The sequence below is a fragment of the Gopherus flavomarginatus genome, chromosome 6, assembly GCF_025201925.1.
Source record: "Gopherus flavomarginatus isolate rGopFla2 chromosome 6, rGopFla2.mat.asm, whole genome shotgun sequence".
In the NCBI taxonomy this organism is placed as follows: domain Eukaryota; kingdom Metazoa; phylum Chordata; order Testudines; family Testudinidae; genus Gopherus; species Gopherus flavomarginatus.
The window spans coordinates 2,870,917-2,887,894 of record NC_066622.1 but is presented as its reverse complement, the minus strand read 5'-3'; the positions used below and the strand labels follow the sequence as shown (position 1 = coordinate 2,887,894).

Sequence of the window (16,978 nt, the reverse complement as noted above, 5' to 3'; positions counted from 1 at the left end):
CATGCAAGACCCTTAAAAAATTCTGGGCGACTGGAGGTATCGGGTTGTCAGATTTGTATCTCTATTATCTAGCATTTCAATGTGTCCTGTTGTCAGGTGGTCCACTCCAGTTGCTCTATATGCACACCAGCTGGGTTTGAGGTAGAAAAAAGCTAAGGCAGGCCATTTAGTTCCCTCTCTTCTTTTATATACCTTAAGAGGCTACCTATACCCGTAAGAAAAAATCCAGTCTTTGCATCTACATGGGCCGTTCTGCAATGCATTAAGACAGAGACAGCATCCGATCTTACTAATTCTCTTCTTGTACCTCTGTGGGATAACCCTGTCTCAGGATCAAGGCCAACTCCACATTTAAGGCAGTTTGGATAGAAAAAGGATGAACAACAATTAAAAATATAATGCAAGATGATAGACTGGCCTTCTTCAAACGTGTGGACAAATGTCAGCTACTGCTGTCTCAGAGTTCCTTCCTTCAGTGGCTATGCCCAAGGATTCACAGCGGGTAAGGGGACAATTGGCCCATTCCAACACTCTCACCTCTAGAAAAACATGTTACAAATATGGAAACAAAAGTTCCTTTGTAGGAATTACTTATAGGTGGCTTAGTGCTTTGCATTACCCTCTCTATCTCAGTCTCAGAGAATATGGGGAAAAGATCATGGCTTTACTGTCACAACAGAAACCTGGGAGGATATCTGGTGTAATGTGAAAGAGACTTCTAGTTCTTTATTCTTGTGAGTCTTCCAGAACAAGGTATTAAACAGGTACTGCTGAACTCTAGAACATCGTTTAATGCTAGATTGGCAGCACACAGCGAATGCTGGAGACGCAAACAGCCACATGCCAACCTTTCACACATCCTCTACAGCTATCAAAAAGTGCATGTGTTCTGAAACACCGTATTGTGCTCTCAACAGCTTTGTCACTATCTCTCCTTCTCCAAGCTTGTGTATTTTAGAAGTGCTGGATGAGTCGGTGTTAGAAATGGATTGCAGTAACTATTTTAGTGGCCAAAAGAGAGATTTTGTGAAAATGGAAATCTGCAATTCCTCCCTCATACACAGACTGGCTTAGTGAGCAATCTATTACTGCATTAATGGAAAAAAGGACTCTGTCTAATAGAAATGTTGGGGAAAAATATGAGGCTGTCTGGTCGCACATGAAACTTTTGCATACTTCTTCAGTTTAGTATATAGTTGTCCCCAGCACTCATAGGTTGTGTTCTCACTTATTTATCACTTTAATAATTGATACTCTGACGGTGCCCAGATGTTCTGATTTGAGAGGGACAGTCCGGATTTGGGGGGCTTTTTCTTATATACGCACCTATTGCCCCCTACCCCCATCCTGATTTTTTACACTTGCTAGCTGGTCACCTTAGATACCCTCCATGACCACTAAAGGTTCAGGTTTGTTGGTTTGTTCTTTGTTTTGGTTTTTTTTCCTTTTCCAAGTAGTGAAGGTTGAATTTTGTTATTTATATGCTATTTTTATCTTCAGCGAGTGTTTATATAGAATTTGTTTCATTATGTGTTTGTATTTTATAGAAAACAATAAAAATAAGAATTTGATAAAGGAAACAGACATGGCCCTCGCTATGTATATCCTGTGGCTCTCGTTGCTTTCCCTGAGCCACCCGGGATGCCCCCTCAATGCCCCATTCATCTGCTTCTCAGCAAAACATCTTTGAGCTGCCTTCTGGGCCATCGCCATCTTTGTGTAACCCTTTCCTGAGCTGGCCCACTAAGCCACGGCCTTCTCCTCACTGGTGTCTCTCCAGCCTCTTCTCAAAGCCTACTGGAACTGAGCCAGTTCCAACTCTTAGCTCTGCTGTGCCGTACAGCATCCTGTGCTGAGTATTCACATGATCCTCTCAGTGTTAACCTTCTCTTTGTCACAGTGACCCTCGGCCTGCCTGTCTCCAACGCTAGAGCTGGTCTGAATATTTTCAATTACATTTCATTTTGCCAAAATGTATTGTTTTGTCAGGGCCAAAACATTTCATGGTACTGGCTTCAGCGACATTTTCCGAGCCCCTCTTGTACCCTACAGCCAGGTGGCCAGGGCACCAGTGTGGGATGTGGGGGATCCAGGTTCAAGTCCTTGGACTGCCTGATTCAGTGCTTTTCCATCCCAGGTCACTCTGAATCAGGCAGTGCAGTGGCCCAAACCAGGCTCTCCCACACCCCATGCTGGTGCCCTCCTCACCAGGACACACACTCGGGTTTCAATCCCCAAATGGATGTTTCGACACAAGGCTGTTTTCACGACCGTGTCTGAAGGAGTTTGGTTTCATTCCAGTGCAGAACGAAAACAGATTTCGAAACCTCCGAAGTTGCACGAAAGGGAGTTGTCGTCCTCTGGTCAGCTCTTGCCAACCCCTGCGTGCTGGCTTGTGACCTTGCCCTGTGTCACAGCTGCCAGGAGCTTGTAGCTCCTTGAGGAAGGGAAGAGGACTCTTGTGAGGTGCCTCACACACATTTCACCGCTTTGCCTTATAATCAAATTACTTGGACGGAATACATCGGAACTATGCCACTATTTTTGCTGAGGCCAGGGTTTCATCGTGGTGTGTAGTGAGGACGAGGAAGAACATGTGTCTCAACTGCTGGTGGTTTCTGATTTTCTCTCTGGCTCCAACGCCCCCCTGCCACATTTCCAGTTTACTGCTTGGCTGCTTTCAACTCGTGTCCATCCACCAGTTGCAGGAGCCATGGGCCCTTCCTCCCCTCCTTGCCCCATCCCCCCTCCAGCTGCTAATGGGTAGGCAAGTCCCAGAGGAAAGTTTATGGTGCAGACTTTTTTCACAGTTCCTTCTCCTAACCCCACCTGGTTCAGTGTCTCACTGGACAGCTGGAAGTGCAGAAGGGTAGCCAGGAGGCAGACAGTGCCCTGAGTGGCTGGGAGACAGTGGTGGTAATGGAAGAATCAAGATCCTCTCTCCCTCTTAGGTAACAGTGGATTCAGGGGAGTAAGAGAAAGGGGCAACTGCTCAGGGCCTGGGAGAGGGCACTGACAAGGGGAAAGTCTGCTCAGGTCCTGGAGGTGACAGCAGGAGAGAAGTGGCTCAGGACCACAACAATGGGCCAGGGCAGAGAGAGGAAGATGCTGCTCAGGACTTCTGGCAACGGGAGAAGGGGGGGTCATCAGACAAAAGGGACCATGGAGGGGGACAGCCTGAGGTGTGTGAATGAGATACCAAGAAGAAATGAGCTTCTGCATATGACATATTTGCACCATTAGTAGCTTTGGGGGCCTTAAGACTGATTGCAGGTGTTTCGTAAATTCTTTCTAGGCTACAGCTAATTAGCTTCCATGAAACACAGGAAACCAAGACTGTTACCCTAATAACCCCAGATACCTTCACATGCCACCATTTGAAGATGCAGTCGCATGATTATTGGCATTCATTTAAAGACACTTAATGTCCAGGCTTCTCTTTGATGCAAGTCCTGGAGGCAGAAAGGGTCTAGGTTGACAACATAAGCAATGTACCTTCCCCTGTTTTTTATACCTTTTTTTCTAATCCTGCAAAATTGTTATGAGATGGATTTATAACGTACCTACAGCTCATATAAAAAATGAAAATTAGTCCTCTGCTAGTGGAACAGTAATACAGTTTAATTTGCCTACAGCTATTGTATCTGCCTTGATATGGAAGGTAATAGCAGAATATGAAATCTGTATAGCAGAATGTAACACTGCCTAGGACTTTAGCTGGCAGAAGAATTCTGAGCAGGAGAAATATAGCACAAATAAAGTATTTGTGGGTTGGATATATGCTAATAATCCTAGTTTATTGCTAAACACGCCATATATGGCAATGCAGTTTGCTTGGCAAATGTAACATTGTTTTCATCTCTGCTCTTAACTGCTTCATTTTCAGGAATAACGTTTGTTCATGAATAAGAGGTGCAAATTCATTATTTTCTGCAACTGGCTGTGACAACAACAAAAAAAAGTAGATATTGTAATGTTCTTCTTTGGAAGCACTGATGCGATGAATATGCTCTGCACTGCATTCTGTACCTAGACACATTAAAAATCTGCAATGCTTCGGAGCCAAAATAAGGATTTAATGTGAATGTTTTTGATTTGTCTTCTATCCTCAGTAATAATACTCTTTGTATGATCAGTGGCAGCTATTTTTGAGGCTACATATGTGTGAATAGACAGTGAAATGAGGTTTTACCACTAAGTCTGACTGTCTCTCCTCCAATGGAGAGTCCAGGACAGTATTTCAAATGGCCACATCAGCAATGACCGCACTTACTACTCACTGTGCAGTACACAGCACTTCATTGTGTGCCTATTTGCCAAGCCCTATGCAAAGGTTAAATAATTCACATGCGTATGATTATTCCCATTCAGATGGGCAACTGAAATACAGAGTGGTTACAGGAAAAGACAAAGTTTTGTGCCTGGGACAGGATGTATGTATCCTGCTCTTGTTATGGGGAGGATGGGGAAGAGAAAAAGTGCCTGTATTGAAAAGTGCCTGAATAAACCATTGGTCCTCTGCAGCACGTTGGCAGTTGGGTCTCTCTGTGCAGGAAGGTTTGGGGCCGGGGCCACGGCCATACCTACCCGCATGGTGAAGCAAAAACCAGAGGGAAATTTAGCATAAAATTCCTATAAAATGTCATAGCGGTTGCCGCCAGCACAGCTCCTTCCAAAACACTCAACTGTCATCCCAATCCATCAATTACCCCCACATTCACAGTCACTGTTAATTATCCTGTTCCTGACCTGCCTCACTCCAGAGAGTTGATTAATACCTGCTCTTCCCCTCCCACCCTGAGAATCGAGCAGTACTTCCCCTTCACCATACAGAATCCATCCGTGCTCACCCTCTACATCCACACCACTCTTTCTCTTGCCCCGAGTCCATCGATACCATTCACGGCCTAGCTCAGAGTCCATCCATACCACACACGCCCACTCCCATGGTGGTTCTGACAGGGGAAGAATTGGGAGACCATTAACGAACTCCAGTCTTTGTTTTGTGTTTTTCTAAGCTGGAACGTCACGACAAAGGAGAAGAGGACTCCCCTGTCAAGTGGAGGTCTGAGGATGAAATGGCAGCTGAAGCAGCAAGCCTGAAGAAATATTTTCAGTAAAATCTGAGGTAAAGATTCCTAAGAGATGGTACAGATTTATTGATTTATGCAGCACCCAAAATGGGCATTGTAGGGTACGTCTACATTGCGAGAAAAGCACTAGGTCGCAGAGCCTGGCTCAGCTGACGCAGAGCTCAGGCTGTGGGGCAATACAATGGCAGCACAACTTTTCAGACTTGGGCTGGAGTGCGGGGGAGGAGGCCTCATGAAGGGGAGGAGGGTCTCAGAGCCGAGACACCAACCTGAGCTTGAATGTCTACATTGACGTGTTTAGCCCCGCAAACCGAGTCAGCTGGCCTGGGCTTTGAGACTTGGTGTCACAGATTTTTTATTGCAGTGCAGCCAGACCTAGCAGGCACAGACCCTGCCCTAAGGCATTTACAATCAAGCTTACAGGGAGCAGAAAAATGATAAAAGCGGCAAGAGAGGGAAGGGAGCACAAGGGTCACAAAGGAAGGCCAGGCAGTTTCTTGGGTTTGTTATGTACGTAGCACTGTGGTTCTAAAAGAATATGCTGCGTCCACTACGCTCCTCAAGCTCATCAGCACCGGCTTGGAGAGATACTCAGCAAGCCATGCCCAGGAAGTAAGACCTAGCTCACTGAAACAGGCACAATTTGCTAACAGCTTCCACCCAGTGGTGTCTGGCAGGCCCCAGCTTTCCTGATATTCACAGTAGGAAATATCTCCGAATATGTGGGGTAACTTGATAAATGTTCACGTTTTAGAGAGAGACCACTCTGTGCATTTTATGCAAATATCTGTATAGTATATGCAAGGCCCAGTGCTAACCCTATTACAAGTGCTACTTTATGTTTGTAAGTCTTAACTCAGCAGTTCAGTTTCACGCTCAAAATAAACCTGCTGGGAAGTTGCACATTATGATAAATTTTCCATTGGCCCTAAAAGAAGAAATTTTGGAGGGGCGGATAAAAAGAGTGTGGCAACTGCTAACATTTGGTGCTGTCGAAATTGAGATATTTTCATCTCATACCTGGAGTCCCAGATGTGGGATCCTTCCAATAGAAAGGAATTGGCCCCCTGGGACCCATCTGTGTTCTGCAAGGATGTACAGCTCTGTGATAGTGCCACAAGTTTTCTCTTCTCTTCCCCGTCGGTCGTTAGCATCGTCCAGCACACTCATTTCTCTGTTGTTTCTCACTGTTTCATATTTTGTGTCCTAGGGAGCAGGAAGCCTACAAATCTGTCTGCCTTGTGGCTGCGACTTGCTATTTGCAGCACAACTTGGGAAATCTTTGGCTTAAACTCCACAGGTCGCTCAGCTAATATGCGTGGCCATAATGAGTTTTGATTGTCAGGTTCTTAGCTACTGTGTCACTTGTTTTCAATTCCTCAGATCCTTTTCGCCGTGAACTTTTCCTGGCTCACCTCTCATTTATTCACAAGAGGAGGATGCAATTAGAAAATGTCCAACGTAGGCAGAAGGGAGGTATTCTTAGATGATGCACATTCAATCACAATTGTGCAATAACAAGAGGTTCTGTTTAGAGAAGTAATTAACTTACTGCAGCATTCATGCAGACTGGACTTTGCTGTACTTTATAACATGGAGATTGAAAAGACTGCTTGGACCCATTTATTTTCCAATGCAGGGCTCTTTCCCTGCTGTATATTTTGTAGGGCTTCTTCTGGTCTAGTTATAAATGAAAGACTCGCTGGGATTTTCAAAGGAGTCTATGTGAATTTGGTGCCCAAATGCTATTGAAATTCAATGAAAGTTGGGTGCCTAACTAAGATTCCTTTGTGTACCAGTCAGATTAATAGATCCATAAATTTCAAGGCCAGAAGGGATCATTGTGATCATCTAGTCAGACCTCCTGTATAAGACAGGCTAGAGAACTTCCCCAAAATAATTCCTAGAGCAGAGCTTTTAGGAAAACATCCAATATTGATTTTAAAATGGTCAGTGATGGAGAATCCACCACAACCCTTGGAAAATTGTTCCAGAGGTTAATTAATCTCACCATTAAAAATGTACACCTTATTTCCAATCTAAATTTTCTAGCTTAAACTTCCAGCCATTGGATCATGTTAGACCTTTCTCTGTTAAACTGAAGAGTCCATTATTAAATATTTATTCCCCGTGTAGATACCTATAACTATGATCAAGTCGCCCTTTAACTTTCTCTTTGTTAAGATACATAGATTGAGCTCCTTGAGTCAGTCACTATAAGGCAGGTTATCTAATCCTTTAATTCTCATGGCAATCCTCTCAAATTTATCAGCATCCTTCTTGAACTGGACACAGGATTCCAACAGTGGTTGTGCCAGTGCCAAAAAGAGAGGTAAAACAACTGCTCTACTCCTAGCCGAGATTCCCCTGTGTTTATGCATCCCAGGATCACGTTCACTCTTTTGATAACAGAGTCACTTTGGGAGCTCATGTTCAGCTGGTTATCCACCATGACTTTCAAATCTTATTTAGAGTCACTGATTCCCAGGATAGAGTCCTCATCCTGAAAGTGTGGTCTACATTTTCTGTTCCTAGATGTATACATTTTACATTTAGCCGTATTAAAACACACATTGTTTGCTTGTGCCCAGTTTACCATCCGATCCAGATTGCTCTGTATCAGTGATCTCTCCTCTTCATTATTTACCACTCCCCCAATTTTTGTGTCATCTGCAAACTTTATCGGTGATTATTTTAGGTTTTCTTCCAGGTCATTGATAAAAATGTGAAATAGTATAGGGCCATGAACTCATCCCTGTGGGACCCCACTGGAAATACACCCACTCAGTGATGATTTCCCCCTAGACTTCTAGACCTTAATTTCAGAGGAGACCATCATGAGCACATACTCTGACCTCCTGCACATCGCAGGCCACAGAACCTCACCCACATACTTCTGTAGTAGGCACCTAACCTCTGGGTGAGCTACTGAAGTCCTCAAATCTGGATTTAAAGTTTTAAAGTTATAGAGAATCCACCATTTACTCTAATTCAAACCAGCAAGAGATCCATGCCCTATGCTGCAGAGGAAGGCACAAAACCCCCAGGGTCTCTGCCAATCTGATCCGGGGGCAAATGCTTTCTCAACCCCAAATATGGTGATCAGTTAGACCCTGAGTATGTAGGCAAGACCCAACAGGCAGATACCTGTTGTAACTCAAAGCCTCACCAACCACAGTTTTAACTCAGAGCCTCTCCATCTAGTGTCCCATCTCTGGCCATTGGAGATACTTGGTAATAGTAGTCATGGAGGGGCCATATGCCATTGTAGGCAAGCTCATCATACCGCTCCATAAACTTAACAAGCTCAATCTTGAAACAAATTAGGCTTTTTCCCCCTAGTCCACTGCTTTAGAGGCTGTTCCAAAACCTCATTCCTCTAATGGTTAGACACCTTTGTCTAATTTCAAGCCTAAACTTACAGATGGCCAGTTTCTATCCATTTGTTCTTGTGCCAATATTGGCCCTTAACTTAAATAACTCCTCTCCCTCACTAGTGTTTGTCTTTTTGATTTGTTAGGCTAAACAAGTCAAACTCCTTAAGTCTCCTCTTGTAAGGTTTTGAGACCTATCAGTTAGCCAATTTTTAATCCATTTAATGTGTACCATATTAATTTTATATAATTCTAGTTTTTTAATCAAAATGCCATGTGGTACCAAGTGAAGTGCCTTACAGAAGTGCATCAACACTGTTACCTTTATCAGCCTAACTTGTAATCTCCTAAAAAAATGTATCAAGTTAGTTTGACAGGATCTATTCTCCATAAAGTTATGTTGACTTGCATTAATTACATTACCTTCCTTTAATTCTTTTTTAATGAAGTCCCATATCAGCTGCTGTATTATCTTGCCTGGGATCAATGTCAGACTGATGTCTGATTACCTGATGCGAGATTATCTCTGTCATCCCATTTACTCTTTTTTAAATATGCGTAATATTAGCTTTCTTCCAGTCTTCTGGAATTGCCCCGGAACTCCAACGCTCATTGAAAATCAGCATTAACAGTCCAGGATGTTTTAGTACTGGCAGCATGAGACCTCCAGCATGTGTCACTCAAACTAACGTTTCCCCTGATCACACAGTTCTTACTCCTATACATTATAAATAGGTGCATAAGAGGCAGTGGTCATCCTGTTCCCTAGTATCGCTAGACCCTACAGAAAGGTGCAGAAATGTAAAACCCTAAGCTAGGTAGATAGTAAGAGCCCAACACTGCAAGCAGATCCACTCGGCTGCCCTTCGACCCATGTGCAGAGCTCTATTAATGTAAATGAGTTTCTGCGAGAGAGCTGAATCAGCAGCTTAGGTCAGCCCATTCAGGTATTAGTGTCCGTTCTTTTCCTAGGCCTGACACCATTAAATTATTCATGAATGGTGTCCTCATCGCAAGAGGGTTTTGCCCAGTTCAAGGCTATGCTTTTTAGCCTATACAGATGCTCCGAGGATTGTGTAAACCCGACGTACGGAAATCCAGACTTATGGAAAAAGTTCTATAAGTTATTCTTTGTTTGTTTGTTTTTGTTGTTGTTTTTTTTTTGGTGTAATTATCAGAGATACATTCCTGACTTACGCAAAACTTGACTTAGCAAGGGGTTCCAGAATGGAACGCTTTGCATAAATCGGGGAGCTTCTGTAATTCCAAACACCAAGGCATCACTGTCAAACTCTTCTCCCTCAGAGTGTTTTTTCTTCTGATGCTAAAATGCTCTGAACTTAATGTAAAGTGCACATCCTTGGAGCTTCTCCTCCGTTGCCCACTCCCTGGACCCTGCTTTCAGCAGCAGAAAGATTGAAAACTCCTGGCAAATTAACAAGGTCACAGAAATTTTCCTTCAGTGCTGTTTTTGTTTTTCACCTCAGCAGAGTCTTAGGAGTTATCCTAGCAAATCGAATTTTGACCCAATTTTGACTGAGATTTGAACATGGCCCATGGGATAGTCAAAAAACGCTGAATGTAGAAATTCTGGAGGCAAAGAGCAGTGGTGGTGTAGGCCTCCTTCTCTGTTGTTCTGGCTAAGTGCCCGGCTACGAGAAATGTCAGTTCATCAAGTTTGCTCATTTTGGCCACCTCTGAGCTAATGCGCTTGGTTGATTTCAAAGGGACAGCTCAGGTGCTTAAAGCTAGGCGCCTGGTTAAGCATATTGCATAGCCCGGGCTCCCAAGGTTCAAATATTATATTTGACACTGTGCCTATGCAATAGTTTTGAATAATTGAAAATATTGAAACTATCTACCTAATTCACCCCCTTCTTCGGGGTTTCCACCTCATTTTCAGAGCTTTTGGATAATTACTTACTGCAGCGTAACTGCTACATTTTAAACTCGGCAAGTACCCTCTTCAGTCGAAGTCAAAGCGACGCTTGATTTTCACTAGAGAGTGGCTCATGTATCCATCGCAGGGTGTACCTCTTTCACCTGCCAGCCTATCCTGAGCCACTCTGCCCTGCAGGATCCAGCACTGCTCTGCTTTCCCCATGCAACACAGCCCCAGGAAGCAGGGGTAGGAATTAGGCCTTTGCTCCTGAGCAGGTTGGGCTTTAAACTCTCAGAGCTTCCCTAGCTACCCTCAGACTTAGCTCGGCCTTTTGCCATTGCATCACCTGTAATGGCAGCTGTGTTAGGCATAAAGGGCCCACCTAGCTATATTTGATTGGCTATACAGTCACTGAGATGGTGTTATCTTTCTGCCCGGCAGTTGTCACCACAGCTTAAATTACTCATATTTCCTTCATTGATCCTTTGCAGCACTTCTTGCATGCTGCCTAGGAGCTGCCTCCTCGCAATTGCCTGTCCCCTCCTAAACACATGCACATACACACAATTCTGGGCCCTGCCATCCTGACCCAATGGGCTCGTGTTAACTGCTTAATTGTAATTCTTACTTAAGGGTACAATAGGTTGGCAAAATGAGATATCACATTGCAGTTAATGCCTTAAAAAGACTCAGTAGCAATTTCTCTTTCCTCTCATTAATGTATTCCAGTGTCAGCACTTGCAGATGTCTTTAGGTCAAGGACTAAAATAACTGCTGATGGCTTCCTTTTCTAGAAGAAAGCAAGAGAAATATCATTTGACTATAATAATAAGCTCTTAATTCTCTTCCTGCTACACCTGCCAAGTGCTGTTCCACCCCTGACGCTCCTGACAGAGCGGGGTGCTTGAACGTTAGACCCCTGGCAAACAGAAATGTCCTGGGGGTTGCTTGAAGAAATAAATACTTTTAACATTTCCAGCTATGTGTTACTCTATCAGGGATGATAAGAAGATATTTAGTTAGAGAAGATGAGAAGGTTCCTCTCCTCGATAATAGATGAGACTAACAGGGGAGTTCAGTTCCTAGTTGGTCTCTGTTATCCGCAAATCCTGCTTCCTTCACGTCTTTCTCTCCACTTCATTGTACTCCCAGCTCCTCGGGATGCGCCATCATCTCTTGGACACCCCCAGCTTGAGCTGTCAGTCACGGAATACTTACAACCTCGCTCCAGCAAAGATTAAGCTCACGAGAAGCTGCAAGAGGAGAGGACCGGAATTTAAAGCAAGGGACGGGGGTTAGTTCCTTTTAAGCAATGCACTGAGCTAGCACAGCTATCCTTATTGGCTGCCCATGGTGGCACTTACTGGCTCACTGAAATGCAGCCTTGTGCAGGAAAACACTGCAAGGTCATCACTCCTCTTCAATCCACGCCATAAGCTTCACTCGAACACTGTCCTGGTGCTGATCCGCTGACAGGGGTGAATTTCACAGTGTATGAAAAAGAAGGTTCACGGCCTTCAATGGATGGCTCTTTGTGATTTCTTTATGCATAGAATGTAAAATACCTTCGATCTGACAGAGGTCCATGCTTCTCCCTGCTGCTCCTCCACCTCCGAACTCTGCCTTATTTAATACTGTCACAGGTGCTGAATCAAGTCAGTGTGTGATGGTCCTAGGCAATGTTAAAACTGAGCCATGTACAAAGCCAGACGCAGCCCCCAAAATGAGGGGATGTCCTCCAGCATCTCAGCCTCTGGGTCTGGTTAAACGAAACCTAAAAGGAAACTACTTTTATGGAAAAAATTTTTTAAAAAATCAGTGCTTAAGATCACAGCAGCTGAGAATTTGCTCTAAATGACCGTTGCTTGGGATGTTCAGCAGCCATTCCCATCTGAGTATCACCCACCATCTGATCAGTTATTTATCCCAATGAGTTTTGCGAAATGTTGTAATGTGTGAGACAGGATGAGGGAGAAAGTGTTCTCCTTTACAGAGCAATTCTTAATGCACTGTTGACATTTTAGGATCTGTTTTCAGATGCATCTCTCCAGGTTTCTAACCATCACAGAAATCAGGAGTCTTGTTAGCAGAGTAAATGTTTTGCTGTTCTTATGTCTCCTGAATTTCAAAACACAGCACACTTGCCTGAGAATAGACTAAAGATTAAAAGGATTCATAGGAAATAAGCTTCTGTTCTAAGGCAGCCTCAGTCTATCTGGCTCCAGTCCTTGAGCCGAGACAAGAAATGGGATAGTCACAAGTTTCACTGAGATTTCCTATTTTATCTGCAAGTGAGAAAATACTTTTATGCCCTTAGAGAAGTAGTCAGCCTCAAATGTGATGTGAAAATGTCCCCCTACATACAGAGGATTGATAGTGATACTCTGTTGCCAACTGCTTGCTGAGCTATATATAGCCAATCGCTTTTAATTGTTTAAACACATGAATATTTTAGGTGTCATGCCAAATACAGGATTCTTTTTAAAATATTTCCAAGTAATGCATCCTGCGCACTGGGGATGGTTCTCTGAGGTAAACCCTCTCCCCCTGCCCGTGGGCGTTAGGCACCAGTCTCTGACCAAGTTGAAAAGACATTCTTCTCTTTCTCTGTCTCCGAAGGCAGAATGGCTCCCTGAGGGCACTGGTGGAGTTCAGATCCTGCTGTCGCCACCTCCTCCAGACCAGGTTCTCAGCTGGGTGTCACAGGGTGGGATGAGCCCTGTAAGAGTGAACTGGTCCAGCCCACCCGTGCCTCCTTAACAGACTCTTGATGGAGCCTGATAGAGGACAGCTGGTCTGTATAAAGAACCAGAGGGGACTAGGAATGGGAAGAGGAAACTGTGGTAGAGGTTGAAGAAAACAGGAGATCTCTGACCCTGGGGGGGATGGGTTTGTGCCTGGAAGCCAGAGGGCTAAAGAAGGCTGAGAGCTGGGGACTGGGAGGGGTTTCCCTACTGGCCTCCCAAAGCTGGAGACAGACTGCCCCAAAAGGGTGCTGGACCACCTCCAGGGAAGAAAGGGGTTGAGGGCTGGGGAGTTCCTGCTGGGAGAGCGGGGGAGGACTCCAGCGAGAAGGTGCTGTGCACTGAATAGCAAGTTGATCGTGAGGAAGAGCCTCCAGCCTGAGAGAAGATGCCAGGGATGAATGCATGAGGCTGACAGGTAGCTGACAGGGGACATGGAGGACTCTTTGAGTTGTTTGTTCATAAATCCAGCCCCAAAGGCGTGGCATTATTGGCTGCAAGAGAGCCTCCCAGAGCAGTTATGGATGTATGGAGCCCTGACTTGGGGAAACTGAGGTAGGGTGTTTGCTCCTCTGGCCACAAGGGGGTGCTCAGGAGGTGACTGCCTTGTAGCAATGGGCATCACTACATCTGAGCTATGCCGGGTAACTGCAGCTGAGACCCTGACCCCTGGGAGCACAGGAAGCCTCGTCTTTGCTTGGCATTAGGGCAGTCTATTGTTTATGCTTTCTTCTCCTCCACCTTCTCTTTCGGTTGTCACTCAGCTCCCTGGAGTCTCTGGAGCAGGGGACAGCTCCTTCAGCTTGGTCACACAGAGTGAAATTCACTCTAGCCACCAGGGCTGGCTCCAGGTTTTTTGCCGCCCCAAGCAAAAAAAAAAAAATTCCAACGTGCCGCTGCCAAAGCAAAGGTGCTGCCCCAAAGGGCCGGAGTGCCGCCCCTTGAAAAGTGCTGCCCCAAGCACATACTTGGAATGCGGGTGCCTAGAGCTGGCCCTGCTAGGCAAACAAAGCCCAACTCTTCTAGCTCCATGCAGGCAGAAAAGCTGCAGACGTGAGAACAATCCCCAACCGGGACCAGGGTGTGGTGCATCTCTGCAGCCCCCACCACAGCCAGTTCCACAGGGTGCTTGGCCACTGAATCTGCCTTCAAGTGGATCCTATCCCCTGGCCCGCCCCACTGCAGCCTTGCACACTGGGCAGAATTCAGATCCCCGCAATAGCAGCAGGAGACTCCTCTGGAGTGGGAGGAGAAGAGGGCAAGGGCAAGGGCAAGCCATGGCCCCCCGCCTGGCTCCCTCAGGCAGGCTGGGCTATATCTTAGCCCTGTGGCACTAACCACGCTGCATCGGTGAGATCTGACTGCGACGGCACTCAGGCAGTGTCTGCACATACTGCAATCACTACACAAACACCCATTTTACTAATCATCTATAGAGAGTCCTACACACTCCAGCCTTAAGTACCATTAATTATTTCACACACTCAGCAGCCTCTGAGCACCATCAATTAGAAATCAGGAACCCAGTGTCCACGTGAAACCATTATGACCTAAGAGGGTGAACCGTAAGCTCCAAAGGTGATAGGTTTCATAAAGGTCACCTTGAGAAACAGCATCATAAGAATCCGTCAATAGACGAGAATGTTCCCAGTGTGTATTTGACGTTATTTTGACGAGCTGGAAAGGTTGAAGAGAAGAATGTGTCATATTACAGGGTCTATGCTTCCCCCAAAATTAGTTTTCCTGCAATAAGAAACAAGTAAATATAAAGTAATCTCTTTTCATTTCAACGGAATGCAAGGAAAAGTTAATATCACCCGAAGCTTCCTGAACAAACACAACCTGGTCTGTGAGAGTGTCATCTGAAGTGTAAAAACTTTGTCTAACGTCTCTTAAAATATCTCTCACATGGAAGATGTAGATATAAGAGCAATGCAATTACAGTGGCTACTAATGAACCATGTAATGCATACGGGAAAAGGTTTCCCCATAAGTGTGATGTGTTAATGTATAATCTCCTACAGCAAAATGAATGTTGATTCTTGTTCTAGTCTGGGTGTGTCAGAGTGATTTTTTCCCTTGCAGCCCAGTGAAAATGAAGAATCAGGGGAGGGCAGTCTGAGTGAAATTCACCCCAGTGCAGGGGGCCACCAGAAAGGCTATGTACCACATCAGTCCTCATTTGAGGATTAAGTGGTGCACTAACTGAGTGCGGTCTCAGCACAGGGATGTACTTCAAAGGGATGCTGGGGTTAGCAATATTTACTCAGCTTTGTAGGGTACCTTGAGGGCCACAGCTCAGCACCTACGTCCTGTGGTTATAGCTGCAGTAGAAGCATCAGCCAGAGAGGCAGATGCATTTAATTGCACTGTACAAAGTCTTACTTTTATTAGTGTTAATACTGCAAAATCAGAAGGGTCAGACGTTCTGTTCACACAAAAGTTTGAATCCCAAATATCAACAGCCAGATAGGGCGATCTGGTTTCATGCTTGATTAATCAGTGCGGGGGTGGGCACAACTTAGGGAGCGGAGTGTCCTGGGATCTAGAAAAGAACGGAAGGAGAGGCATAGGGCAATGATGACGTTTCAGAGAAGACTGATGAAAAGAGGAGTCAAAGGCTTTCAGAGCTGAACCTGTGCTGAAATGGAGCTAGGGTGACCAGACAGCAAATGTGAAAAATCGGGTTGAGGGTGGGGGGTAATAGGAACCTATATAAGAAAAAGACCCAAAAATCAGGACTGTCCCTATAAAATCAAGACATCTGGTCACCTTAAATGGAGCTGGGCTCTGATCCCTGCAGACTCATCCATGGCATGAGTTACAAGATACACTGACTAAGCAGGGAGGCCCTGTTTAAAGCAGATTCACAAGTAACTTACAGGCTGCCCTGCAAGGGGCGGCATACAGTGGAGACACTGGAGCTCAAAATGCCGCGTAATGGGGAAACATTTCAGGGAGAAGAGACAACCAAACAATGATGCGGGCAGGTGGTAAGACACCAAGCAAAACAGCACACTCAACTACTATCCAAGTGCTGTTACTGTACTGTTGTGGGCATAACATGAGAGAGAGATTCAAAGCAGCAATCTGAATATGATCTTGTAGCTGACGTGCTCCCGTATGTGAGTTTCAATAGCCAAGCTGTGGCGATGGCAAGGTAGAAATAGCCATTCAGGGGAGTTGATACGTGAAAAGGGAGCGATGTTGGACACATTGTACAATTTGTCCTTCCCATTTGTCCCCTCGCAGTCACCACAACACTTTGGTACCCATGGAAGGCCTGGTCATTGCATTCACAAATGCTAACGTGTTTCTGCATGTTAGCCTTTGCATGTGCAGATACCTGGGTATGAGCAACTGCAAACCTTCTATGGATGCAAGTTAGTGAAGACATTTGAAAACGTGCTTGATGATGCAACGCAGTGATTTCAATGTAGCTTTGCCAAGGGGAGGTAGTTAGATTTTCAGGGCTGTGATTGACTGTTCTCCTTAGTCAGGACCTGTCTTGGCATTTATCTATTCCAGTGGCACCCTCCGGTCAGTGTGGCCACCAGTGTGTATCAGGATGGGACATATTGTGTCCTCACTGTGCACACGCAGCTTCGCTCATGATTACAGATCGAGGACACCTGATGGCCCTTTGAGTCATGCTACATATAGCACAGTAAAGGGGTGATGAAAGGGACTTTTCCTGCAAAGAACTCAAGGGTAGACTGCCTTTGAGCTTTCTTTTGCGGGTGAAATTCTCTGCTTGAGGGCTGGCCCAAGGCTGGGCTATGGATTCATAGGGCACCTTGAAAGTTTCTGGGGGCAGGGGCTCCATCCAGAAGCAGGATCAGTGAAAGCTTTCTAAAAGCAGGAGGGCCATGGCGCTTGAAGTGT

General features: G+C 45.2%; 1 protein-coding gene across 11 annotated transcripts in view; it reads left to right on the top strand.

The window, feature by feature from the left end:
• The window catches only part of FHIT (fragile histidine triad diadenosine triphosphatase), a 1,116,384-nt gene that overhangs the window by 1,096,364 nt on the left and 3,042 nt on the right, over positions 1–16,978 (top strand). For all 11 annotated transcript variants that reach the window (XM_050957602.1, XM_050957599.1, XM_050957598.1 and 8 more), the window contains one exon: positions 5,019–5,128. In XM_050957602.1, coding sequence (XP_050813559.1) covers positions 5,019–5,120 — 102 coding nt within the window. In that variant the 3' untranslated portion in view covers positions 5,121–5,128. The remainder of the gene's footprint in view (positions 1–5,018; positions 5,129–16,978) is intronic.